We start from the raw sequence: 27,263 nt of genomic DNA on the forward strand, positions 1-27,263 counted from the left end.
GCCGCACTGGTTTCACCCGCATGCGACAATCACAACAAAGTACCTGCCCCACTGTCTCAGGCCGCCTCCGTTCTGCCAGGTGAGAAGATGATGGTGTGAGAGGAGACCAAACCAGAACGTGAGACACCGGCGAGGAAGGAAATGCCTTTTTTAGTTACCTAGATAACCCCTTTAAGGGCACCTCCTCCAGACCCCTCTAGGTGTTGTGAGTGTCTACTCCTCCTATCTCTGATGGTAAAAGGGGGCTCCTCCTCCCCCATGTGTGGTAAATGTATCCTCCGGATGTTATGGGCGTCCCATTTACCACTTGATGTTCCGGACGCCTCCTCCTCCAGACAGCTCCAGATGGTCGGGTGTCTTCTCCTCACTCTGGCGGCGCTGTGTTACCTAGATAGGATATATAACAAGCAATGTGTTAATAATGACAGGTTACATATATAGGCTCCATATGAATATACAGTCAGAATAAAAGTGATCTGAGGTGTGAGGGGATTTTGGGTACTCACCTTTACTCCTCCTTGGTGGCGCAGCAGCAGCAGAACAGCGCCCGCAGTCTATAAGGGAAGGAGAAAAACCAGCATGACTTTCCTGAGATCAGACCCGTCAGCAGTGATGGGGAATAGACATTACACTGGAGAGAGGGGACTCAGTGCTATCCTAGTGGGTGAGATACAGGCGGCACCATGTCACTTGTATGTCTGTATTATGTACATGAGGCCTTTCGTGGTTATTATATGTGACTGATAATATAATATATAGTGATGACATGAGGATATACAGTGCAAGCAATAGAGGTGTGTTATCATGTAAATGTATCATCCCATATATTTACCTGGATAAGATGGATCTCCTCCTGCTGCTGCTTCTGCCGAGGAGAAACGACCAAGAAATGGAGGGAAATCAATGGTTAGTGTAAGGAAACCAGAATTTCTGAGCAGATTATATAGAAACAATGCTCTTTTACCAGCCCTATTCACACCTGCAGTAATATACTATTCACCATTACCCACAATAGAAATTAGATCCCACCTCCAAATAGAGCGCCCCCGTCCTCTCTCTATATACAGCATGATAAATAACAATTCCTTGCTTCACAATGTTATAGGTTTTGTTTCATTACCTGGGGATCTCCACGGCCGTCCCTTTGTCCTCCTCGTCCTCCTCTTCTTCTCTGTGTATAGAACGTAAACCATCTCATATATAAATATATTGTTATATTACACATTAAATATTTTATTGTAAAGAAGGTGATTGCAATAGTAATGTAGTGAGCTGTACACTGCTCTATACAATGACCATATAGTACTGTATATTGCAGGTACAGCCAGCTAAAGTATAAAGTGTACGGGGGACCTTAACAACTAAGTCCCAGTGTCAGCAGTTTGTAATGTGAATAAATGCTGTTAAAATAAATAGAAAAATATGATTCTATGTCTAACTAGAGCGCCCCCTATCCTGCCCTCCCACTGCTCTTCTCTCTATACAGGATGGGAAAAAAATAAACGTGTATTCACAATACTATAAGCTTTGAGCCCTCACCTGGGGATGTCGTCAGCCACGTCCTCTTCCTCGTCGACGTCGATTTCACTGTGTAGAGAACATACACCAGCTTGCATATATATATATATATATATATATATATATATATATATATACACACACACATTCTATCTTCCTGTCGCTCCTCTCTCTATACAATATAGTAAAAAAAAAAAAAAAACTTGTATTCACAATACTATAAGCTTTGAGCCCTCACCTGGGGATGTCCGCAGCCGCGCCATCTTCCTCGTCGTCGTCGATTTCACTGTGAACATACACCAGCTTGTATATATATATATATATATATATATATATATATATATATATATATATACACACACACACACACACATATACACATCATGTCTTCCTGACGCTCCTCTCTCTATACAGGATGGTAAAATAAATAAACATGTATTCACAATGCAATAAGCTTTGAGCCCTCACCTGGAAAAGTCTGCAGCCTCGTCCGCCTCCTCCTCTTCGTCAGTCTCACTGTATATAGAAACATAAACCAGCTTGTGTATATAAATATATATAGACATTTATTAAGACCAGAGTAAATCCAGCAGGACCTGTACCTACCACAAGGCAGCTGCAGAGATCTACAAGTGCTCCGCAGCAGGTATAGAAATCTACAAGTTGCTCCGCAGCAGGTGCAGAAATCTACAAGTGCTCCGCAGCAGGTATAGAAATCTACAAGTGCTCTGCAGCAGGTGCAGAAATCTACAAGTGCTCCGCAGCAGGTGCAGAAATCTACAAGTGCTTCCGCAGCAGGTGTAGGTTTCTGCCCTGATTTTTCCCTGTTTTTCGGCATAAACCAGGATAAATTAGTAGCAGATGGAGGCCACAGCTTTTTGTGCCCCTTTCTCAATGTGCTCAGGGCTGCACATATATAAATCTGCCCCATAGTGTTTGGGGATATGTGAATATACATATGTGAGTATTTGGTGGGGAACACAGATATAAATGGACTCATATTGTCATATCATGTAGATGGATGATTATATCTCCGCTGCTTCTTCATACTTACACGATGGTCTCCAGGCTTGGGATCCAACCGTGAAGCGGGTACTTGTCGTCTCTGTAACAGAGAACATAGGGTTGGTTAGGAGGATTGGTACTTGGTCCCATTTGAAACTTTCAGAAAATGTTATTTATTGTGATATCTCAATAAGAACATGAAATCCATCAGGATATTTATTAACCCCTTGTCATCACTGCCAGTTTTCCCCTTAAAGTGACACTGTCACCCCCTTTGTGCATTCTGACATCTCTACACAGGTGTAAAGGGTAAATTTAGCGGTTTTCATACCTTATTTTATATCATACGTCATGGTGCTTGTTTAAGTAAAAAGTGTCCTTTTATCAACTGCAGATTGTGTTGTGTGGCATAAGCGCCACTTAGTCCCGCCCATAATGCCACAGTTGGCCCCGCCCCCTCGTTGGCTATTGGAACAGGCTGGCCGAAAGGTCTAGACCCCACCCCCTTTACGTACGTCGGCCAACCAATAGGCGTCAAGGAGGTGGGGCCAACAGTGTTGTTGTGGGCGGGGCTAAGTGGCACTAATGCTGCAAGGCCACGCCCACTTAATACTATCTGCAGTTGATAAAAGGACACTTTTTACTTGAACAAGCACCATGACGTATGATATGAAATAAGGTATGAAAAACGCTAAATTTACCCTTTACACCTGTATAGAGATGTCAAAATGCACAAAGGGGGTGACAGTGTCACTTTAAGGGGATGTGCACATTGAGGAATAGGCGAGGAATTTAAAGCGGGATCCGCTCTTAGGGTGTGTTCACTCTTCAGAATCTGCACGGATAATCTCCAGTGGATTCCGCCGCTCGCCCCTGCTCGCACACGTTTGCCTCTCCACCTGTCCCATTCTATGGTCGGGCGGATTCCGACATCTGCCCAAAGAATTGACATGCCAATACTTTGGGCGGATGGCAGAATCCCCCCGACCATAGAATGGAGTCAATGGAACAGGAGGAGATGCGGGCAATGGAATCCATGGCAGGTTATCCGTGCGGATTCCATAATGTGAGCACACCCTAAATTTCCGCTTGAAATTCTTCCCATAAAATTTGAATAGAGCAATTCCATTGTGTTCAATGGTATTTCTGCTCTGTTGTTCACACAGCAGAATTTTCTGCCGCGGATCCGCCTTCCGACAAAGAATTGACTTGTCAATTTCTTGGGCCGATTCCAGCAGGAGAATCCTATAGAAGTCAATGGGGTTTGAATTCCGCTTGAATTCTGCTCCTATTCTGCCAGAGCTGAATAGATGAATTTCAAGCAGAAAACTTTCCTCTTCAATTCCTCACTGGTAACCCGTCTCGGATTAGGCCACTCGCGCTGGAACACATCTCCACCCATGCCATAGACTCTGTTCTATGGTCGGTCAGATTCCGCCATCCACCCGAAGAATTGACAAGTCAATTCTTTGGGTGGACGGCGGAATCCGTCCGACCATAAAATGGAGTCTATGGCAAGGGCAGAAATGTGTGCGAGCGGGGGCGAAAACTATTGTAAAAATAATTTATTAGATTTTTTTGCTGTTTTCGTGTAGTGTAATTACCTGAATATCCATGGGGCGTCCATCACGGCCATCTTCCACCTATTACATAATAATAAAAATAATAATTGCATATTATAAAGGGGATATTAGTCTGTCCTCCAAGTGCTGCATGTTGGGGGAAGTTTTATAGAAACATGTACATTGGAAATCCACTGGCCCAGATTTATTAGACCAGATGATCTGACTATAAATGCGCTGTTAGCACTGGGGATTTGGGTTGGAATATTTTTGTGACAATTTTGCACAAAATCTATGCAAAAAAACTCTGTATAAAGTACAATATGTGAGTTCACCTTAAAAAAAGTCTTCTTACTTTTTTATATTAAATCAAAGGACATTTTTTAAAATACCCAAGGGGATGTTGCTAGGCATCAGATCCCTCCTGTGTACCTGTAGGTGTCTTAAAGGTGTGGCTTAACCTGTAAGGTGCCACTGCTTTCCTAGCTCCAATCAGCATTTAGACGGTACAATATATCGTACGAAAATTCGTTTTGTGATCGTTTTAAGATCGCTTTAGCCGGCCAAAGGCCCGCCTGCAGCCCTCCCGTCTGCAGCCCGGCCCGCCCACAGCCCGGCCCGCCCACAGCCCGGCCTCTGCCCGCAGCCCGGCCCCCGCTCCTCCGCAGCCTGAAATTCCCGGCTCCCCTCTTTAGCCAATCAATGCACTGAAGAGGGGAGGCAGGAATTTTGAACACCCGCTACGCCGAGCAGGTAAGGTATGCTCGTGGCGGGGGTGGCGATCGAGCCGGCGCAGGGGGCTGTAGGATGTGTGGCCGGGCTGAATTTGACTGTTATCGCGCAAATTCGCGCGATAATCGTTACGTGTAAACGCAGCATAATAGTGCGTTTACACAGACAAATTTATCTGACAGATCTTTGAAGCCAAAACCAGGAACAGACTATAAACAGGGATCAGGTCATAAAGGAAAGACTGGGATCTATCCCCTTTTCAAATCCATTCCTGGCCTTGGCTTCCAAAATCTGTCAGATAAATCTTTCTATGTAAACGCACCCTTAGTTCAGACAAATCGCCATGTTACACGGCCTGATTGACAATGTAAATGAGCACCAATCTGCTAGATCGGCGCTAATTTACTGAGCCTATTACACAGCTCAATAATCGTGCAGCATGGACTGTATATATATATTTGTTGTTAGCGATGTCCGTGTAGCCCTTGCCTTTAGTGTAAAATAATAAAGTATATACATACCTGCCACGCTCCACAATGCTTCTACCCAGTCCCAGTATCTTCCTGGCTGCTGCTGGATGATACCGAGGAGCAGGCAGAAGCACCGGAGAGTGTGGCAGGTATGTATATACTTTATTATTTTCTTTACACAGTCATCAGCCATCAGCCGCACATCACTATTACATGTAGAGATATGCAGATATGGAGACAGGAGTTCTGGGGAAGAAAGCTTGGAGTAATTTGGTAATGGTAAAGACCTTAGGGCCCTATTCCACCGGACGATTATCGTTTAGATTATCTTTAAATCGTTCGAATCTAAACAATAATCGTTTGGTTGAAATGCAGTTAACGATTAACGACTGAACGAGAAATCGTTGATCGCTTTATAAGACCTGGACCTATTTTTATCATTGCTCGTTTGCAAAACGTTCGCAAATCGTTCGCATTGAATAAGACATAAGTAACGATTATCGTTCCATGGAAAATGAGTGAACGTTTTCAGGTCTTTCGCAATAGCGGTCGTTTGAGATCGTTAATCGTTAACGATTATGCAAACGATAATCGGCCGGTGGAATAGGGCCCTTAGTTAGAACGTGGGAGTGGGTAAAAAAAATCTCTAAATAATCAGGGAGTAATGGAATTTGCCCCATTATGGTTAAATGATGAGTCAGGAGAAGTTAGGAAATTGGGAGTAGTAAAAGTATTGGATGGGGTGGGGGTGAGAACAGAGATATAATGGACGGAAACATCATAAAGAGTTGGGACAGTCTAAAAGCAGAATACAAGATAGAGGAAAGACACTGGTTCTCTTATGTTAGATGCAGAAAAGCGTTAGTTGCAAGTCAGAATAATAGTAAGTTGCAAGGATGTAGCCCCAGCCCATTAGTTACAAAATTAAGGAGTGGATCAATTAAAAAGAAAGAGATCACAACAATATACTCGCAGCTTATAATGGAACAACATATAGGGACTAAAAGTAAGGATAAATGGGAGGGAGTAATCGGGAGGATAGATGAAGATAGGTGGGAGAAAGTGTTGAGAAGTATTAAGGAAGTGTCAAGAGTGGGTAACTATAGAATAATTCAATTCAACTGTCTCTGCTTTATATTTATTGGAATTCTTATCAAAAACCTCCCTTTCCTTATTAGCAGAAAAATGCTGGAGCCGGATGAGATGTGAAAGTCACCGCCATCAATGCTTTTGTCTACTTGGTGTTTTCCGTCACTTTGGGACCTTGGTGTGTGCTCTAGGTATGGCGTCTTTTCTTTACATATGTGTTGTGTGTTTTGTTACGTTTCTTGTTTTTTACTTTACAGTTCATGTGATTGAGGTTGGTTTCACACAAGACAGTTTTTTTGGAAATCTGCCGCTGTAATTATTGAGCCAAAGCCAGGAGTGGATCCGGCAGGTAGGAGACATATAAGCGCTTCCTTTATTGTACCCATTACTTTGAATCCACTTCTGGTTTTGGCTCAAAAACTGCAATGGCAGCTTTACAAAGAACTGGCATGTGTAAATCCAGCCTCAAAGGGAAACCAATGAATCACATGATCTGCTATGGGGGAAAAACACCACAAAAATCAGACACAAGAAAAACACTTTATTTAAACAAAATGCTGCAAGGTTTGCTAGAAAACAATACAAGTAATGTAACATGAAAAAAAGAGAAAAAAATTCAAATCAACTGGTGACTGAAAATGCCAGAGGTTTGTAATCTATGAAAAAAATCTCAACTCTGCCATTACTTATCAGCTGCTGTATGTCCTGCATGATGTGGTGTTTGCTTACTAGTCTGGAGAGCAGGAGAGGTTTTGTATGGGGATTTCCTGCTGCTCTGGACAGTTCATGACATGGACAGAGGTGGCAGCAGAGGGCACTGTGTCAGACTGGAAAGAATACACCACTTCCTGCAGGACATACAGCAGCTGATAAGTACCGGAAGAGTTGAGATTTTTAAGTAAATTACAAATCTCTGGCACTCTGTAGCACCTGTTGATTTGAAAGATTCCTTTTTTTTTTTTTTTGCTGAATCGCCCCTTTTAAAAAAGAAAGCTCCAAATGCTGTTTTCATAGGTTTGTTTTTTAATACCAGATCCCCCTGCAAACTTGTCTGTGTGACTGATTATATTACTATACTATATGTTACTGTGAGATACTTACTCCAAATGCTCCAGACGTTCATCGATGTCGTCGCTGCTGTTGGTGATAGAATAGGGAAGATAGTGAGAACCAAACACACATTAGAGACATCAGTTTTCTGGCCAATAAGAAAAGGATAGTTCAGCAAACATTTTTTTTTTCTTTCAAATCAGCTGGTGCCAGAAAAGTGCCAGAGATTTGTAATTTACTTCAATTAAAAAATCCCAAGTCCTCCATTACTTCTCAGCTGCTGCATGTCCTGCAGGAAGTGGTATTCTTTCCAGTCTGGACAGCAGGAAAGGTTTTCTATGGGGATTTGCTACTGCTCTGGGCAGTTCCTGTCCCAGACAGAGGTGGGAGCAGGGAGCAACTGTGTCAGACTGTAAAGAATACACCACTTCCGGCAGGACATACAGCAGCTGATAAGTATTGGAGATTTTTTTTTTAATAGAAGTAAATTACAAAGTAAATTACAAATCTCTGGCACTTTCTGGCAACAGTTGATTTGAAAGAATTTTTTGGCTGAATTACCCCTTTAAAAAATAAAAAATCTCCTTACACTAATTTTCATAGGCTTGTTTTTTAAGACGAGGCTATGAGATACTTACTCCCAATCGTCCGAATCCTCCGCGATGTCGCTGATGTCGCTCCTGTTAGTGATAGAATAGAGAAGATAGTGAAAACCTAACACACATTAGAGACATCAGTGATGATCGGGGTCTATAGGGGAGGAATTATAGGGTCACACAAGTTTTACATTTTTAGTTTTACATTTAACCAAATGCTACAAATTTTGCTAGAAAAAATACAACTAATGTAAAATTAAAGGGATAGTTCAGCAAAAAAGTTTTTCTTTCAAAACAGCTGGTGCCAGAAAGTGCCAGAGATTTGTAATTTACTTCCATTAAAGAATCTCAAGTCCCCATTACTTCTCAGCTGCTGTATGTCCTGCAGGAAGTGGTATTCTTTCTATTGTGGAAAGCAGGAGAGGTTTTCTATGGGGATTTGCTACTGCTCTGGGCAGTTCCTGTCCCAGACTTAGATGTCAGAGAGCAACAGACTGGAAAGAATACACCATTTCCTGCAGAACCTACAGCTGTTGAGAAGTACTGGAATTTTTTTTAATATATGTGAATTACAAATCTTTGGCACTTTCTGGCTACAGCTAATTTGAAATAATTTTTTTTGCTGAATTACCCCTTTAAAAAAAACTCCTAACACTGTAATTTTCATAGGCTTGTTGTTTAAGACGAGACTATGAGATACTTACTCCCAATCCTCTGTGTCCTCCTCGGTGTCGTCCTCGCTCCTGTAAGTGATAGAATAGAGAAGATAGTGAAAACCAGACACACATTAGAGACATCAGTTTTCTGGCAGAACGTCATTAATAAGAGACAATAATGATATTTAGAGACATCCTCACGATGATCGGAGTCTATAGGGGAAGATGCAGTAAAAATAAATAGAAAATAGGATTCTATATCTAACTAGAGCGCCCCCTATCCTGTCCTCCCCACGCTCCTCTCTCTATACAGGATGGTTAAAGAATAAGCATGTATTCAAAATACTATAAGGTTTGAGCCCTCACCAGGGGATGTCCGCAGCCTCGTCCTCTTCCTCCTCTTCGTCAGTCTCACTGTATATAGATCAGAAACCAGCTTGTGTGTTAAATCTGCCCCATAGTGTTTGGGGATATGTGAATATACATATGTGAGTATTTGGTGGGGAACACAGATATAAATGGACTCATATTGTCATATCATGTAGATGGATGATTATATCTCTGCTGCTTCTTCATACTTACACGATGGTCTCCAGGCTCGGGATCCAACTGTAGAGCGGGTACTTGTCGTCTCTGTAACAGAGAACATAGGGTTGGTTAGGAGGATTGGTACTTGGTCCCATTTGAAACTATCAGAAAATGTTATTTATTGTGACATCTCAATAAGAACATGAAATCCATCAGGATATTTACTAACCCCTTGTCATCACTGCCAGTTTTCCCCTTGAGGAATAGGCCAGGAATTTGAAGCAGGATCAGCTCTTAGGGTGTGTTCACACTTCAGAATCTGCACGGATAATCCCCAGTGTATTACGCCGCTCGCCCCTGCTCGCACCTGTGTGCCTCTCCACCTGTCCCATAGACTCCATTCTATAATCGGGCGGATTCCGACATCTGCCCAAAGAATTGACATGTCAATTCTTTGTGCGGATGGCGGAATCCCCCGACCATAGAATGGAGTCAATGGAACAGGAGGAGATGCGAGCAGTGGAATCCATGGCAGGTTATCCGTGCAGATTCCATAATGTGAACACACCCTAAATTTCCGCGTGAAATTCTTCCCATAAATAATGAATAGAGCAATTTTCTATTGTGTTCAATGGGATTTCCGCTCTGTTATTCACACAGCAGAATTTTCCATCAGAATTTTCTGCCACGGATCCGCCATCCGACAAAGAATTGACATGTAAATTTTTTGGGCCGATTCCTCCAGGGGAATCCTATAGAAGTCAATGGGGTTTGAATTCTGCTCCTATTCTGCCAGAGCTGAATAGAGGAATTTCAAGCAGAAAACTTTCCTCTTCAATTACTTACTAGTAACCCGCCTCGGATTAGGCCACACGCGCTGGACCACATCTCCACCCGTGCCATAGACTCCGTTCTAGTGACAAGTCAATTCTTTGGGTAGGTGGCGGAATCTGACCGGCCATAGAACGGAGTCTATGGAACGGGCAGAGATTTGTGCGAGCGGGAGCAAAAGCTATTGTAAAAATGATTTATTTGATTTTTTTCTGCTGTTTTAATGTAGTGTAATTACCTGAAAATCCACGGGGCGTCCATCACGGCCATCTTCCACCTATTACATAATAATAAAAAATAATTGCATATTATAAAGGGGATATTAGTCTGTCCTCCAAGTGCTGCATATTGGGGGAGGTTTTATAGAAACATGTACATTGGAAATCCACTGGCCCAGATTTATTAGACCAGATGATGGGACTATAAATGCGCTGTTAGCACTGGGGATTTGGGATGAGATGTGAAAGTCACCACAATCAGTGATTTTGTCTTCTTGGTGGTTTCCGTCACTTTGGGACCTTGGTGTGTGCTCTAGGTATGGCGTCTATTCTTTACATATGTGCTGTCTGTTTTGTTAAAGGGGTACTCCAGTGGGGGGGGGCACTTTTTTACTGGGACCGGGGAGGAGGTGGCCGAGGAAAAAGCCGTCCACTCACCTCCCCGGTTCCAGCGGCAGGTCCCGCATCGCGGTGCTCCGGTGCCCGATTCCCAGCCGCTTCCCGAGACGTGACTTCTCAGGTCCGCTCAGCCACTCAGTGAAGGAGGCGGGATCTGAGCGGACTTGAAACGGATCCCGCCTCCTTCACTTCAAATGGATGGATGACATTTATATTTTTGTATATTTATTTTTGATTGTTGATATGCAATGACATTCGTTGTAAAGAAAAAAAAAGTTTTTGTTTTTTCACTTTACAGTTCATGTGATTGAGGTTGGTTTCACACAAGACAGTTTTTTTGGAAATCTGCCACTGGAATTTTTGAGCCAAAGCCAGGAGTGGATCCGGCAGGTAGGAGACATATAAGCGCTTCCTTTATTGTACCCATTACTTTGAATCCATTGAACCCATTACTTTGAAAATCTTAAGTCTTCCATTACTTATCAGCTGCTGCATGTCCTGCATGATGTGGTGTATTCTTTCCAGTCTGGAGAGTAGAAGGGGGTTTTCTATGGGGATTTGCTGCTGCTCTGGACAGTTCATGACATGGACAGAGGTGGTAGCAGAGAGCACTGTGTCAGACTGGAAAGAATACACTACTTCCTGCAGGACGTGCAGCAGCTGATAAGTACTGGAAGAGTTGAGATTTTTAAGTAAATGACAAATCTCTGGCACTCAAAAATGCAGAAAGCTCCAAATGCTGTTTTTCAAAGTTTTGTTTTTTAATACGTGATCCCCTGCAAACATGTCTGTGACTGATTATATTACTATACTATATGTTACTGGGAGATACTTACTCCAAATGCTCCAGACGTTCATCGATGTCGTCGCTGCTGTTGGTGATAGAATAGAGAAGATGGTGAGAACCAAACACACGTTGGAGACATCAGTTTTCTGGCAGAACTTCACCAATAAGAAGGTAGTAGAAAGGATTGTTAAGCAAAAAGTTTTTCCTTTCAAACCAGCTGGTGCCAGAAAAGTGCCAGAGATTTAGAGATTTGTAATTTACTTCCATTAAAAAATCCCAAGTCATCCATTACTTATCAGCTGCTGAATGTCCTGCAGGAAGTGGTATTCTTTCCAGTCTGGAAAGCAGGAAAGGTTTTCTATGGGGATTTGCTACAGTGCAGTTCCTGTCCCAGACTTAGATGGCAGCATAGAGCAACTGTGTCAGACTGGAAAGAATACACCACTTCATGCAGGACATATAGCAGCTGATAAGTATTGGAGATTTTTTTATATTGAAGTAAATTACAAATCTCTGGCACTTTCTGGCACCTGTTGATTCAAAAGAATTTTTTTTTGCTGAATTACCCCTCAAAAAACAAAAAAAAAAAGCTCCTAACACCTGTAATTTTTATAGGCTTGTTGTTGAAGACGAGACTATGAGATACTTACTCCCAATCGTCTGAATCCTCCGCGATGTCGTCGATGTCTCTCCTGTTAGTGATAGAATAGAGAAGATAGTGAAAACCTAACACACATTAGAGACATCAGTGATGATCGGGGTCTATAGGGGAGGAATTATAGGGTCACACAAGTTTTACATCTTCAGTTTAGATTTACTCACCCGAAATCCGATTCTTCATCTAAAGAAAAAAAAATAGAAAAGCGTTAGTTTAGAGAACTGCTTTATACATTGTAGAGATACATAGATACATAGAGATATTATAGACAAAACTCACCCTCGCCGTCATCCAGTCCAGCCTGAAATAGGAAATAGAGAGAGTAAGCAGAGGACATTGGTATATTGCTGAGCATGAGACCTCCTTCTGTGCCCATCTGACCTATGTGCTTGGATGGGATAGGGTGTAGGTGGGGGCACTATTACACTGCTCATCCAGGATTAGACACACAGTCACTTCTTCCAAAAACAGACGGGGGGCTGATTTAGTGGGCTATGAAGTAAAATGGTCAGATTTGTAATCCCGCTGTCAGTCCGCTCTGTGGAGAAGGTGGGGGGCAGCCCGAGGACCATATGGATAACATCTAGGTTTTTCCATGTGGTCCTGGGGCTGTCTCTACCTTTTCCACGGAGAGGGCGGACAGCGGGATTACTAAGCCGATCACATTGCTCTTGCATACTGCTCCCCAGTATCTTCATTGCTTCTGCCCGCTGTCCTTAGCCGCTGGTGGAACTTCAGAGACGGTCTGTGAAGTTCCACTGGCAGCTGCGGACAACGGGCAGAAGCCAGGAAAATATGGGGGAGCGGGCAGAAGCATCGGGGAGCGGGCAGAGGTATGTATATACTTTATTATTTTCTTTATACAGTCATCATCCATCGGCCGTGCATCGTTATTACACGTAGTGATGCGCAGTCGGCGGCCAATGTTTGTAGGTCAGGACCAAAAATAACCAATCAGTCGATGATCATTGTCTTTATTACAAGGAGCAATAATCTGCAGAATCGGAGCTCTGGCTAGGAGGACCCCACTCTTTTCTAGCTGGGTGTCTGTTTGTGAACCAGCACACTTATGTTTGTGAACAGGTGTGAAGTATCTTTTCAACGCAAGGTATTTCTAGTTTTTTACACTCATACTTCTACTTATACCTTTGCCATCTTTGTCTTGGCCAATTGTTTTTTTTTTCTTTATTGAAAAATACAATTACAAACGGTAAAACGAGATATCTGAACAAGAGAGATATTGCAAACCTGATTGTGGCAATCCATTTCTGAGAAAATTCTGTTTTTTTTTTTTTTATGTGCTACATGACCACCTTCCCATTGGAAAATTTGCCCTTGATCCAATATGGCGGCCACCAAAATGGTGACGGAATATCAATAAAAAGTACAAATTCCCCAAACCAGCGCCGCAGATGAATATAATGAAGGTAGATGAGTAATCAGTGTCTGTGGATAATTTTATTAGAATCCCATCCAGTACACATTGGGGTAATATACCGTCATATTGTGTCACACATACATATACATATACCGTCATATTGTGTTGCATAGAAAACTCTCCTATATACTGCACACCCTATTTGTGGTAAAATGCGGACAATAAACTATCAAATCAGTGTAAGCTTTTATCTTAGATCTAGGGGATTATGTGAGTTATCCAGAATTATAAATGTATTGATTTATTTATTTCTGATTTATTTCAAGAACAGCGCCATGCTGATCCTCAGGTGTTATGTGGTATTACAACTCAGTTTTATTCACTTCACTAGAAAATGTGCTGCAATACCACAGAAAAACCGGGGACAATAGTGGCACTGTTTATGGATGGGAGCAGCGATGGCCCAGATGTATCAAACTGTTGTTGTTGTTGGCAGTGTCAAACAACGGTCACTGTTTTATTTCTATTTGGATTGTAGGCAGATTTGGGTGTGCCTGGAATCCAATTAACCATAGACATCTGTTCAATATACAGCCATCAGAATGGCCATACAGTTCAATGTGTGCACAGTTTGAACAACGGCCGTTGTTCCTGCACTAGCGGCCGTAAATAATAGACAAGTCAATTGTTTGTGTGGCTGTAGCTAACAACCGCCATTGTTCAATACAGCGTGTGAATAAAAGATGCTGTTTGCATAGAGTTCAATGCAGTGCATTATTTTATCACAAGAACGGCCGTTCTTGTCATAAAAAATACATTGTGTGTGCATAGCTTAACACTGAAACTGGTGTCGCTGGCCCACAGCAACCAATCACAGCTCAGCTTTCAGGTGAATCTGTCAGGTCCACAGCAACCAATCACAGCTCAGCTTTCAGGGGAATCTGTCAGGTCCATACCAGGTACAGAGCTGCAGACACAGGCAGAGAGGTGATAGAGAGAGAATACAAGGGAAGCCTGGGTCTTTGCTGACGGCCATTTGCAGAGTTATACAATTGCATTTTCTATGCGCTCAATCATTTATTTCCTCTTGACACCCCGACCTCACTCACATATAGGAACCTACGCGCTATAGACACCCAACAACTACTAGATACCGTACAGTTATCATTGCCCCCCACCTCTTCCCTCTCCTGTCCTAATTTGGCTGCCAAACAATACCACGTCACCCTCAAAACCACCCTGGACAAACTTGCACCCCCTATACCCCAAACAGGAAAGTGCCCGCGATTCCGGACTGGTAGAGAGCCAGCCTCGGCCGCCGTCCGATCACCCGCACACCCCCATCCCCCCCGCACCGCACACTCTGCCTGGCACTACAGGGCTGGCCGGCCAGAGTGCGGTGCAGATCCCCGCCCGCGCCGCCTAACCCCCAGTACCCGCTACCAACACCCCCGCCCCACCCACCACCGCCGCTCACCACCGGAACTCCGGCTCTCATCTGACCCTCTTGGTCAGCAATCCAAGCAATCCTACTTTACCACTTTGATCTCTTCTCTTTCCCATAACCCAAAACGTCTCTTTGATACCCTCAACTCTCTCCTTAAACCCAAACCTCAGACACCCATCACTAACCTCTGTGCTGAAGACTTAGCCAACTACTTCAAGGACAAAATAGACACAATCCGCCAGGAGATCATCTCCCATTCCCCAAGTAATATTAATCCTATTCCCTCTCACTGTTCCTCCTCATCCTCTCAGCCTTTGAGCCAGTGACAGAGGAGGAAGTCTCCAGACTCCTCTCCTCCTCTCGCCCCACCACCTGCCCTAGTGACCCTATTCCCTCACACCTCGTCCAGTCTCTCTCTCCTGTTGTCACTACCTACCTTACTAAGATCTTCAACCTCTCCCTCTCCTCTGGCATCTTCCCCTCGACTTTCAAACACTCCACCATCACTCCATTACTGAAAAAACCCTCTCTTCCTTTTATCTCTAAATTGTTGGAACGTCTGGTCTATTCAAGCCTAACTCGCTACCTCTCTGAAAACTCTCTTCTTGACCCCCTTCAGTCTGGTTTCCGTCCTCACCACTCTACAGAAACTGCCCTGACTAAAGTCTCTAATGATCTCCTCTCCGCCGAATCTAAAGGTGACCATTCACTTCTCATTCTCCTGGATCTGCAGCTTTTGACACTGTAGCCCACCAGCTCCTCCTCTCCATGCTCTGCTCTATCTGTATGTGACACTGTAGCCCACCAGCTCCTCCTCTCCACGCTCCACTCTATCTGTATGTGACACTGTAGTCCACCAGCTCCTCCTCTCTATGCTCTGCTCTATCTGTATGTGACACTGTAGCCCACCAGCTCCTCCTCTCCATGCTCTGCTCTATCTGTATGTGACACTGTAGCCCACCAGCTCCTCCTCTCCACGCTCCGCTCTATCTGTATGTGACACTGTAGACCACCAGCTCCTCCTCTCCATGCTCTGCTCTATCTGTATGTGACACTGTAGACCACCAGCTCCTCCTCTCCATGCTCTGCTCTATCTGTATGTGACACTGTAGACCACCAGCTCCTCCTCTCCACGCTCCGCTCTATCTGTATGTGACACTGTAGCCCACCAGCTCCTCCTCTCCACGCTCCGCTCTATCTGTATGTGACACTGTAGCCCACCAGCTCCTCCTCTCCATGCTCTGCTCTATCTGTATGTGACACTGTAACCCACCAGCTCCTCCTCTCCATGCTCCGCTCTATCTGTATGTGACACTGTAACCCACCAGCTCCTCCTCTCCATGCTCCGCTCTATCTGTATGTGACACTGTAGCCCACCAGCTCCTCCTCTCCATGCTCTGCTCTATCTGTATGTGACACTGTAGACCACCAGCTCCTCCTCTCCATGCTCTGCTCTATCTGTATGTGACACTGTAGCCCACCAGCTCCTCCTCTCCATGCTCTGCTCTATCTGTATGTGACACTGTAACCCACCAGCTCCTCCTCTCCATGCTCCGCTCTATCTGTATGTGACACTGTAGCCCACCAGCTCCTCCTCTCCATGCTCTGCTCTATCTGTATGTGACACTGTAGCCCACCAGCTCCTCCTCTCCATGCTCTGCTCTATCTGTATGTGACACTGTAGACCACCAGCTCCTCCTCTCCATGCTCTGCTCTATCTGTATGTGACACTGTAGCCCACCAGCTCCTCCTCTCCATGCTCTGCTCTATCTGTATGTGACACTGTAGCCCACCAGCTCCTCCTCTCCATGCTCTGCTCTATCTGTATGTGACACTGTAGCCCACCAGCTCCTCCTCTCCATTCTCTGCTCTATCTGTATGTGACACTGTAGCCCACCAGCTCCTCCTCTCCATGCTCTGCTCTATCTGTATGTGACACTGTAGACCACCAGCTCCTCCTCTCCATGCTCTGCTCTATCTGTATGTGACACTGTAGACCACCAGCTCCTCCTCTTCTTGCTCTGCTCTATCTGTATGTGACACTGTAGCCCACCAGCTCCTCCTCTCCATGCTCTGCTCTATCTGTAGGTGACACTGTAGACCACCAGCTCCTCCTCTCCATGCTCTGCTCTATCTGTATGTGACACTGTAGACCACCAGCTCCTCTTCTCCATGCTCTGCTCTATCTGTATGTGACACTGTAGCCCACCAGCTCCTCCTCTCCATGCTCTGCTCTATCTGTATGTGACACTGTAGCCCACCAGCTCCTCCTCTCCATGCTCTGCTCTATCTGTATGTGACACTGTAGCCCACCAGCTCCTCCTCTCCATGCTCTGCTCTATCTGTATGTGACACTGTAGCCCACCAGCTCCTCCTCTCCATGCTCTGCTCTATCTGTATGTGACACTGTAGCCCACCAGCTCCTCCTCTCCATGCTCTGCTCTATCTGTATGTGACACTGTAGCCCACCAGCTCCTCCTCTCCATGCTCTGCTCTATCTGTATGTGACACTGTAGCCCACCAGCTCCTCCTCTCCACGCTCCGCTCTATCTGTATGTGACACTGTAGCCCACCAGCTCCTCCTCTCCATGCTCTGCTCTATCTGTATGTGACACTGTAGCCCACCAGCTCCTCCTCTCCACGCTCTGCTCTATCTGTATGTGACACTGTAGCCCACCAGCTCCTCCTCTCCATGCTCTGCTCTATCTGTATGTAACACTGTAGACCACCAGCTCCTCCTCTCCATGCTCTGCTCTATCTGTATGTGACACTGTAGACCAGCAGCTCCTCCTCTCCATGCTCTGCTCTATCTGTATGTGACACTGTAGACCACCAGCTCCTCCTCTCCATGCTCTGCTCTATCTGTATGTGACACTGTAGACCACCAGCTCCTCCTCTCCATGCTCTGCTCTATCTGTATGTGACACTGTAGACCACCAGCTCCTCCTCTCCACGCTCCGCTCTATCGGCCTCAAGGACTCTGCTCTTTCCTGGTTCTCCTCCTATCTCTCCGACCGCTCCTTTTGTGTATCACTTTCTGGCTCCACCTCATCTTCTCTCCCCCTTACAGTCGGGGTTCCTCAGGGATCAGTCCTGGGTCCTCACCTTTTCTCACTTTACACTTTACCCATCGGACAAATAATCAGCAAGTTTGGTTTTCAGTACCATCTCTATGCTGATGATACCCAGCTACATACCTCCTCCCGTGATATCACCCCCGCTCTTCTACAGAACACCAGTAACTGTCTGTCTGCCGTCTCTAATGCTATGTCCTCCCTATTCCTAAAACTCAACCTTGCTAAGACTGAGCTGCTTGTCTTCCCTCCCTCTGCTAACCGCCCCCCACCTGACATCTCTGTCTGTGGTGCAACCATAACCCCTACACAACAAGCCCGCTGCCTTGGGGTTATATTTGACTCGGATCTGTCCTTCACTCCTCATATTAAATCTCTTTCACGTTCCTGTAATCTGCATCTAAAAAACATTTCTAAAATCCGTCCCTTCCTTCCTGTCGAATCTGCTAAAACTCTCATTGTCGCTCTTATTCATTCCCGTCTAGACTACTGCAATTCCTTACTAATCGGCCTTCCATCCTCTAAACTCTCCTCTCTCCAGTCCATTCTCAATACAGCGGCCAGGCTCATCTCCATGTTCAGCCGCTATACAGATGCCTCCCCCCTGTGCCAGTTACTACATTGGCTCCCTATTAAACACAGGATTCAATACAAACTCCTCCTGCTCACCCATAAAGCCCTCCACAGTACTGCACCTCCCTATATCTCCTCCCTCATCTCTGTCTACTGCCCTACCCGTGCCTTACGCTCCTCTAACGACTTACGACTAACATCCACCTTAATCCGCACCTCTCACTCCCGTCTCCAGGACTTCACCCGAGCTGCACCAGTTCTATGGAATGCATTACCCAAGACTGTCAGACTCACCTCCAATACACAAAGCTTCAAACGTGCCCTCAAAACTCATCTGTTCAAGCAGGCTTACCAGGTTCCCTAATTTTGACTGCTACCCTAAACCCCCCCCCCCCCCCCCACACACACACACACACACACTTCAAGAATTTAAGCACTTAGACCTGTGCATGCAGGCATTGGCTGGTGACAGGTTCACCCACCCTTACTTGCACTGCCTTATTTATAAAGATGGCAGGACCACAAGAACAATGATGCACTTTGCCATTATGTCTCGCACCCCCTCCTGATAGTGTGTAAGCTCATGCATGCGAGCAGGGACCTCACTCCTCTTGTATGGATAACTATATGTATATCTCTGTAATGTCTGATTTCTGTCTATGTATGTACCCCCAGAATTGTTAAGTGCTGCGGAATCTGTTGGCGCTATATAGATAAAAATTATTATTATTATAAATTATTCCCTAATCTACAAAGCAGAAATCTGCAACATAAAATTCACAGTATAAAATCTGCAGCAAACACAGTACATGTGAATGTTCCCTTAAAGACAAAGCAGCATGTGCTACATTTAGGCTGGATGTCCCCAAAGTATCCAAAAAACAAAAACTCCAGTATTGCTGCATGGTATAGACCAGTCCCCATATGTATACTGCTAGTAGATGAATGGTGGTCTGCTCATCCTGAATGTGCAGGGTAGGAGGATGGAGATAGTAGGGAGCAGCTTTGTACCTAATGGGCCCCATGTCAGGTGCACCAAACTACCCCTGCTCGCTCAGATACCTGTCAGGGCAAAAATGCCCTAATGTGGGTGGAGCCATATGCTACACCCAGGGCATGTGACTGTGCCAACATGTGATGTTCTTTTTGGGCCATTTTTTATGTGTATTTTTTTACAACTTGGCCCCGGCTTCAAGCTGCCGTAACAATCTCCCCGACTATTCCTTTTGGATGGAACCAGTTTGGAGTACAGTAAATGATAGGGTGACCATAGGGCATTGGAGAGGAATTGGACCGGGCAGTGGTCGCTTTTATTAGGGTGCTTACACCCCGACAGGTCCCTTAGCAAGCAGGGGTAGTTTGGTGCACCTGACATAGGGCCTATTAGGGACATGGGTGCTCCCTACTATCTCTATCCTCCTACCCTGCACATTCGAGATGAGCAGACTACCATTGATCTACAAGCAGTATACATATGGTGAGATCGTCATATACTTTAGTACAGGGGCGTTGCTAGGGTCCTAAAAAATCCGGGGCATGGGCCCTCTGAGTGCCGTCATAAGCGGATAGTAATAATGCCCCCTGCTGAGTCCCCATATAGTAATAAGGCCTCCTGCTGTACCCTCCATATAGTAATAATGCCCCCTGCTGTGTCCCCATATAGTAATAAGGCCTTCTGCTGTACCCTCCATATAGTAATAATGCCCCCTCTGCTGTTAACCCACAATTAACCCGATCACCATCCCCACGCACACTACCCCACCTGACCCCCTTCACTAACACACTACCCCACCTGACCTCCTCCACACACTACCCCTCACATACACACTATGCCATTTGACCCCCCCACACACACACATAGTGCCCCTTATGATAGCTAATGCCCCCACAGTACCTCATATAGTAGCCAATCCCCCCACAGTGCCCCATATAGTAGCCAATCCCCCCACAGTGCCCCATATAGTAGCCAATCCCCCCACAGTGCCCCATATAGTAGCCAATCCCCCCATAGTGCCTGGTATAGTATCTAATCCCCCCAATAGTGGCCCATATAGTATCCAATACCCCCTTAGTGCCTATATAGTATCCAATACCCCCATTAGTGCCCCATATAGTAGCCAATCCCCCCACAGTGCCTCATATAGTAGCCAATCCCCCACAGTGCCCCATATAGTAGCCAATACCCCATAGTGCCTGGTATAGTATCTAATCCACCCATAGCGCCCGGTATAGTATCTAGTGCCCCATATAGTATCCACTACCCCGAATAGTTCCCCATATAGTATCCAATACCCCCCAATAGTGCCCCATATAGTAGCCAATACCCCCATAGTTCCCCATATAGTATCCAATCTCCCCAATAGTGCCCCATATAGTAGCCAATACCCCCATATAGTAGCCAATACCCCCATAATGCCCATATAGTATCCAGTACCCACCAATAGTGCCCCATTTAGTAGCCAATACCCCCCAATGGTGCCCCATATAGTATCTAATATCCCCCATATAGTAGCCAATACGCCCCAATAGTGCCTCATATAGTCACCCAATCCAGACCCTCCCCTCTGTGCAGTGCCCTACTATTGACACCAGCCCGGCCAGCGCACTTCCCCACCAGAAAAAAAACAAAAACAAAACCTCACCTGTCACCCGTTCCCAGCAGCTCCTCTCCCGGCAGCGCGCGGTCTCCTGTGATCTTCCGGTGCAGGCAGCATAGTACAGAGACGCTGCTTGGGTCGCTTGCCCCTGCAGCCTCTATAATTCATGATAGAGGCTGCCTGACACATCCGGTAGTGTCTCTTTACCATGCTGCCGGCACTGGAAGATCACAGGAGACCGCGGGCCGCTGGGAGAGGAGCTGCAGCACTGCCCGTTCCAAAAGTGTCTAGCAGCGGGCGGCCTCCTTATGACAACATGCCCGGACGTGCTCCTCCAATCCAATCAGCTCAGAGCGGGAGCTTGGGGCCGCTGCGGTGGGCCGTGGTGCACGCATCCAATCAACACATGCGCCACGGCCTGTCGCACCGGCCCCACGCTCCCGCTCTGTGCTGATTGGATTGGAGGAGCACGTCCGGGCAGGCAGTAGGTGAGGCGGAGGGGCAGTCGCGGCCATCAAAAGAGCCACATCTGGCCTGCAAGACCGGGGCAGCAAAGATCCGTGGCAGAAGCCTCAGTGTTAAACAGAGACTCTATGAGAGGGCTCACACGCTTCCTCTCTCCTCCGCTCTCCGCTCCAAGAATTGACATGTCAACGCCGCTTGACATTGAGGCAGGCGGCACCCTTACAGTTTGGGGTCTACAGTATAGCAGCTTTTTGCCAGTAATTGTATGTTACACCTAATAATAAATCAGGTTCAGGGAAGAAACAGAGTGCTGCACCTCACACCTATGGCTGATACTAGTGCCGCTAGGCTAAATAAAAAACACATCAGAATTTAGTGTATGAATTGATCAAGCCATACTGCCCCATGTACCTCGTGCCGGTATCTGATACACATGGGTCCCTACACTAAGTCCACACCGTGCCAGTCAGTGGCCACCAACCCCGCAGGCGTGCACAGTCAGGGAACGGGGGCCATGGGACGGCCCTGCGACCCCCATGCCACAGGACCAGACCCAAAAACACCACACCGGAACCCGGCCAGCACCGCCGGCGGAGAAGGTCGCCCCCAAGCAGCACAAGTCTGGATAAGGAATTACACTCACCATAGCTGCAGCAAACAGAATGGGAAAAAACAGGAGGGATTAAAACCATGTGCACTCAGGTGTCTCCTGCTAATTGCGGTCATGTGGGTCTCACCAGGAGGAGTGCAAAACACGGAGAAAAGATAATAAATAAATATAAAGATAATAATAAATCAGAGTGCATTCTAATATATATATATATATATATATATATATGTATGTATATATACAGTGCCGGACTGGGTCCCTCCGCCTGCACACTGGCTGTCTGACAGCTGGGCCCCAGGCAGTAATACAGTGCTGCTGTCATCACCTGACTAGGCCCCAGCCTCGGCCCCAGCCTCAGACGCAGCAGCACTGTATTACTCTCTGGGGGCCCTGCCCAACATTCTGTTTGTGGGGGACCGCGGCCGCCGGATCCACTTGAGGCCGCTCTGCCCCTTTAAATTACCCTCCAATAGGAGCAGACGTGCCGCGCGCAGGCACGTCTGCTAGAGCGTCCTCCTCCCAGTGACATCACTTCCTGGACGCACACCGGCGCGGAGGAACAAGGAGCGGCGGCCAGGAGGCCTGAAGAGGGAAGAAGCCCAGGACGCTGCATGGGACCGGAGCTCCAGGAGGGAGAGAGACTGCTGGGGATCGCTGTGAGAGGTGAGTAGGTTTTTATTATTTTGTTTTTAATTCTACATGGGGAATGCTAAACAGAGGGGCTATGTATTGGGGGATGCTGCACAGAGGGGCTATGTATTGGGGGATGCTGCACAGAGGGGGGCTATGTATTGGGGAATGCTGCACAGAGGGGCTATGTATTGGAGGATGCTGCACAGAGGGGCTATGTATTGGGGAATGCTGCACAGAGGGGCTATGTATTGGGGGATGCTGCACAGAGGGGCTATGTATTGGGGGATGCTGCACAGAGGGGGGCTATGTATTGGGGGATGCTGCACAGAGGGGCTATGTATTGGAGGGATGCTGCACAGAGGGGCTATGTATTGGGGGATGCTTCACAGAGGGGCTATGTATTGGGGGATGCTGCACAGAGGGGCTATGTATTGGGGGATGCTGCACAGAGGGGGGCTATGCATTGGGGGATGCTGCACAGAGGGGCTATGTATTGTGGGGGATGCTGCACAAAGGGGGGCTGCACAGAGGGGGGCTATGCATTGGGGATGCTGCACAGAGGGGTTATGTATTGGGGGATGCTGCACAGAGGGACTATGTATTGGGGGGGATGCTGCACAGAGGGGGCTATGTCTTGTGGGGGCATGCTGCACAGAGGGGCTATGTATTGGGGGGATGCCGCACAGAGGGGCTATGTATTGTGGGGGGATGCTGCACAGAGGGGCTATGTAATGGGGGGATGCTGCACAGAGGGGCTATGTATTGGGGGGATGCTGCACAGAGGGGCTATGCATTGGGGGATGCTGCACAGAGGGGCTATGTATTGGGGAATGCTGCACAGATGGGGCTATGTATTGGGGGATGCTGCACAGAGGGGCTATGTATTGGGTGATGCTGCACAGAGGGGCTATATTTTGGGGGATGCTGCACAGAGGGGCTATGTATTGGGGGATGCTGCACAGAGGGGCTATATTTTGGGGGATGCTGCACAGAGGGGCTATGTATTGGGGGATGCTGCACAGAGGGGCTATGTATTGGGGGATGCTTCACAGAGGGGCTATGTATTGGGGGGGATGCTGCACAGAGGGGCTATGTATTGGGGGATGCTGCACAGAGGGGCTATATTTTGGGGGATGCTGCACAGAGGGGGGCTATGTATTGGGGGATGCTGCACAGAGGGGGCTATGTATTGGGGGATGCTGCACAGAGGGGGCTATGTATTGGGGGATGCTGCACAGAGGGGGCTATGTATTGGGTGATGCTGCACAGAGCGGGCTACGTATTGTGGGGAGGGATGCTGCATAGACGGGGCTATGTATTGTGGGGGATGCTGCACAGAGGGGCTATGTATTGGGGGATGCTGCACAGAGGGGCTATGTATTGTGGGATGCTGCACAGAGGGGGCTATGTATTGTGGGGGGGGGGGTGCTGCACAGAGGGGGTTATGTATTGTGGGGGGATGCTACACAGAGGGGGCTATGTATTGGGGGATGCTGCACAGAGGGGCTAAGTATTGGGGGATGCTGCACAGAGGGGCTATATTTTGGGGGATGCTGCACAGAGGGGGCTATGTATTGGGGGATGCTGCACAGAGGGGCTATGTATTGCGGGGATGCTGCACAGAGGGGTTATGTATTGGGGGATGCTGCACAGAGGGGCTATGTATTGTGGGGATGCTGCACAGAGGGGTTATGTATTGGGGGATGCTGCACAGAGGGGCTATGTATTGTGGGGATGCTGCACAGAGGGACTATGTATTGGGGGATGCTGCACAGAGGGGGTTATGTATTGGGGGATGCTGCACAGAGAGGGGCTATGTATTGGGGGATGCTGCACAGAGGGGCTATGTATTGTGGGGGATGCTGCACAGAGGGGCTATGTATTGGGGGGATGCTGCACAGAGGGGCTATATTTTGGGGGATGCTGCACAGTGTGGCTATATTTTGGGGGATGCTGCACAGAGGGGGCTATGTATTGGGGGATGCTGCACAGAGGGGTTATGTATTGTGGGGGAATGCTGCACAGAGGGGGGCTATGTATTGGGGGATGCTGCACAGAGGGGGCTATGTATTGTGGGGGATGCTGCACAGAGGGGCTATGTATTGGGGGATGCTGCACAGTGTGGCTATATTTTGGGGGATGCTGCACAGAGGGGGCTATGTATTGGGGGATGCTGCACAGAGGGGTTATGTATTGTGGGGGAATGCTGCACAGAGGGGGGCTATGTATTGGGGGATGCTGCACAGAGGGGCTATGTATTGGGGGATGCTGCACAGAGGGGGCTATGTATTGGGGGATGCTGCACAGAGGGGCTATGTATTGGGGGATGCTGCACAGAGGGGCTCTATTTTGGGGGATGCTGCACAGAGGGGGCTATGTATTGGGGGATGCTGCACAGAGGGGCTATGTATTGGAGGATGCTGCACAGAGGGGGGCTATGTATTGGGGGACGCTGCACAGAGGGGTTATGTATTGGGGGATGCTGCACAGAGGGGCTATGTATTGGGGGATGCTGCGCAGAGGGGCTATGTATTGGGGGGATGCTGCACAGAGGGGGCTATGTATTGGGGGATGCTGCGCAGAGGGGTTATATATTGGGGGATGCTGCACAGAGGGGCTATATTTTGGGGGATGCTGCACAGAGGGGGTAATGTATTGGGGGGATGCTGCACAGAGGGGGGCTATGTATTGGGGGACGCTGCACAGAGGGGTTATGTATTGGGGGATGCTGCACAGAGGGGCTATGTATTGGGGGATGCTGCGCAGAGGGGCTATGTATTGGGGGGATGCTGCACAGAGGGGGCTATGCATTCTGATCTCCCATACAGCATCCAGTGTACAATTGACCTAAGATCCTCCAACTATAACAGCTGGAGACACTACAACTCCCAACATTTACTGACAGTCTACAGCTCTTAGAATATGTTGGGATTTGTAGTACAGTGAATAGACAATCCTCTGATAACAACTGGCGCTGTAGAGATTTATCGCTGGACCTTCAGGATCCTCTACATAGCAATTATTTTTAAAGGGTCATCCTCTCAGAAACTACAACTCTCATTATACCCTGAGAGATTTAGTGTAGGGTATTCTGAGAGTTCTAGTTTGACTGAAAACATGTTATTCATTAGGAAGTTGTCACAGATACTGATGAATCAAGGAAAGGGTCGGGTCAGCATGTCCTGTCTCACTGGATTTTTATTGGTGGGCCCCAAGGATCATTTCCTCTGGTGGGCCCCAGGTACCCCAGTCCGACACTGTATATATATATATGTTTATTTATTTTTATTTAAAGGAGTACTCCAGTCATCATGCAAAAAATAAAATTTATTCTTAGAACGTATCTAGCAGACAATACACAGAACCCTGCTGACATGGTCATTTTTGTAATTACATATCAATAAATAGTTGTACCATGCCGGGTTTGTTACAGCGCGCTCTCCTCCAGTGCTCTCCTCCATTTGCGGCAAATCCGGAGCTCCATGCTGTCTCACACACGGAGAGTGACCGGCACAGTTCCTCACCGCTCACAGCTCGGCCGCTATGGAGGATGGCCGGGCTGCTGTGCACTGCGGGGGTCCATAGCTGTGCTGCTTGACAACGTCCCGGCTCTACAAGCAGATGGGGAAGCCTGTCATGGAATCCCCCCCCCCCCCCCCCACCCCATTACAATGCGGAGGAGATGCTGCCGTGCGAGTGGTGGGGGGAGGATTCCACTACAGGCTTCCCCATCTGCCCGTATAGCCGGGACAATGTACCGCAGTCGTTGTGCCTTCCCTTCCATAGGCCATCCTCAGAACATTGTGCAAGAGCAGCGGTGGCCCCGTTCATCCATAGGGCACCTCCCCCTTGACAAACCCGAGCGACATGTCAGCGGTGCTGTATGATGGGGGATTACACTCCAGGCTTCCCTGTCTGCCTGTAGAGCCCGTAGAGGGACAATGTCCAGCGGCACCCCTCTTGTATGTCAGCATCTCAGTGGCTGTGTAATGGGGGGGGGGGGATGTCACTGCAGGCTTCCCTGCCACCCCCTCTGTGACTCTCCAGCTGTTAAATTCTTTATTTAGAGAAACAGCAGGGAAACACAACAACACTCCAGTGCGCCAGTACACATAGCAAGTTGCGCACCAAAATAACACAGGAGCAGCTGTGTACAACTCCCATTATGCCTTGGTGACATTACATGACGGGAGTTGTAGTGATGCAACTTGGAGAGCTCCAGATTGCAGAACTACAACTCTCATCTTGTACTGTCACCACAATGAGGATGGGGCTTGTAGTTATGCAACCAGGAGAACTCCAAGTTGGAAAACTACAACTCCCATAAAGTGTTGTCCCCACACCATGATCATGGGAGTTGTAGTTCTACAACCTAGAGCATTCCTGG

At 47.2% G+C, this 27,263-nt stretch overlaps 1 protein-coding gene across 3 annotated transcripts in view; it reads right to left on the reverse strand.

Moving 5' to 3' along the window:
* Window positions 1-163: 163 nt before the first annotated feature.
* LOC138778760 (germ cell nuclear acidic protein-like) overlaps window positions 164-27,263 on the reverse strand; it is a 28,014-nt gene continuing 914 nt past the window's right edge. The window contains exons 3-21 of one of the 3 annotated variants that reach the window (XM_069956489.1): window positions 12,379-12,400; window positions 12,264-12,282; window positions 12,092-12,133; window positions 11,491-11,526; window positions 10,276-10,314; window positions 9,261-9,311; window positions 9,045-9,092; window positions 8,727-8,765; window positions 8,065-8,106; window positions 7,478-7,513; window positions 4,128-4,166; window positions 2,573-2,623; window positions 1,987-2,034; window positions 1,757-1,804; window positions 1,540-1,587; window positions 1,121-1,171; window positions 833-865; window positions 507-554; window positions 164-387 (exon numbers count right to left, since the gene is read on the reverse strand). In XM_069956489.1, the coding sequence (XP_069812590.1) occupies window positions 509-554; window positions 833-865; window positions 1,121-1,171; window positions 1,540-1,587; window positions 1,757-1,804; window positions 1,987-2,034; window positions 2,573-2,623; window positions 4,128-4,166; window positions 7,478-7,513; window positions 8,065-8,106; window positions 8,727-8,765; window positions 9,045-9,092; window positions 9,261-9,311; window positions 10,276-10,314; window positions 11,491-11,526; window positions 12,092-12,133; window positions 12,264-12,282; window positions 12,379-12,400 (738 nt within the window). In that variant the 3' untranslated portion in view covers window positions 164-387; window positions 507-508. The remainder of the gene's footprint in view (window positions 388-506; window positions 555-832; window positions 866-1,120; window positions 1,172-1,539; window positions 1,588-1,756; window positions 1,805-1,986; window positions 2,035-2,572; window positions 2,624-4,127; window positions 4,167-7,477; window positions 7,514-8,064; window positions 8,107-8,726; window positions 8,766-9,044; window positions 9,093-9,260; window positions 9,312-10,275; window positions 10,315-11,490; window positions 11,527-12,091; window positions 12,134-12,263; window positions 12,283-12,378; window positions 12,401-27,263) is intronic. The other 2 variants (XM_069956492.1, XM_069956491.1) reach the window with 2 other exon arrangements.

This window comes from Dendropsophus ebraccatus, unplaced genomic scaffold (assembly GCF_027789765.1).
Source record: "Dendropsophus ebraccatus isolate aDenEbr1 unplaced genomic scaffold, aDenEbr1.pat pat_scaffold_673_ctg1, whole genome shotgun sequence".
In the NCBI taxonomy this organism is placed as follows: Eukaryota; Metazoa; Chordata; class Amphibia; order Anura; family Hylidae; genus Dendropsophus; species Dendropsophus ebraccatus.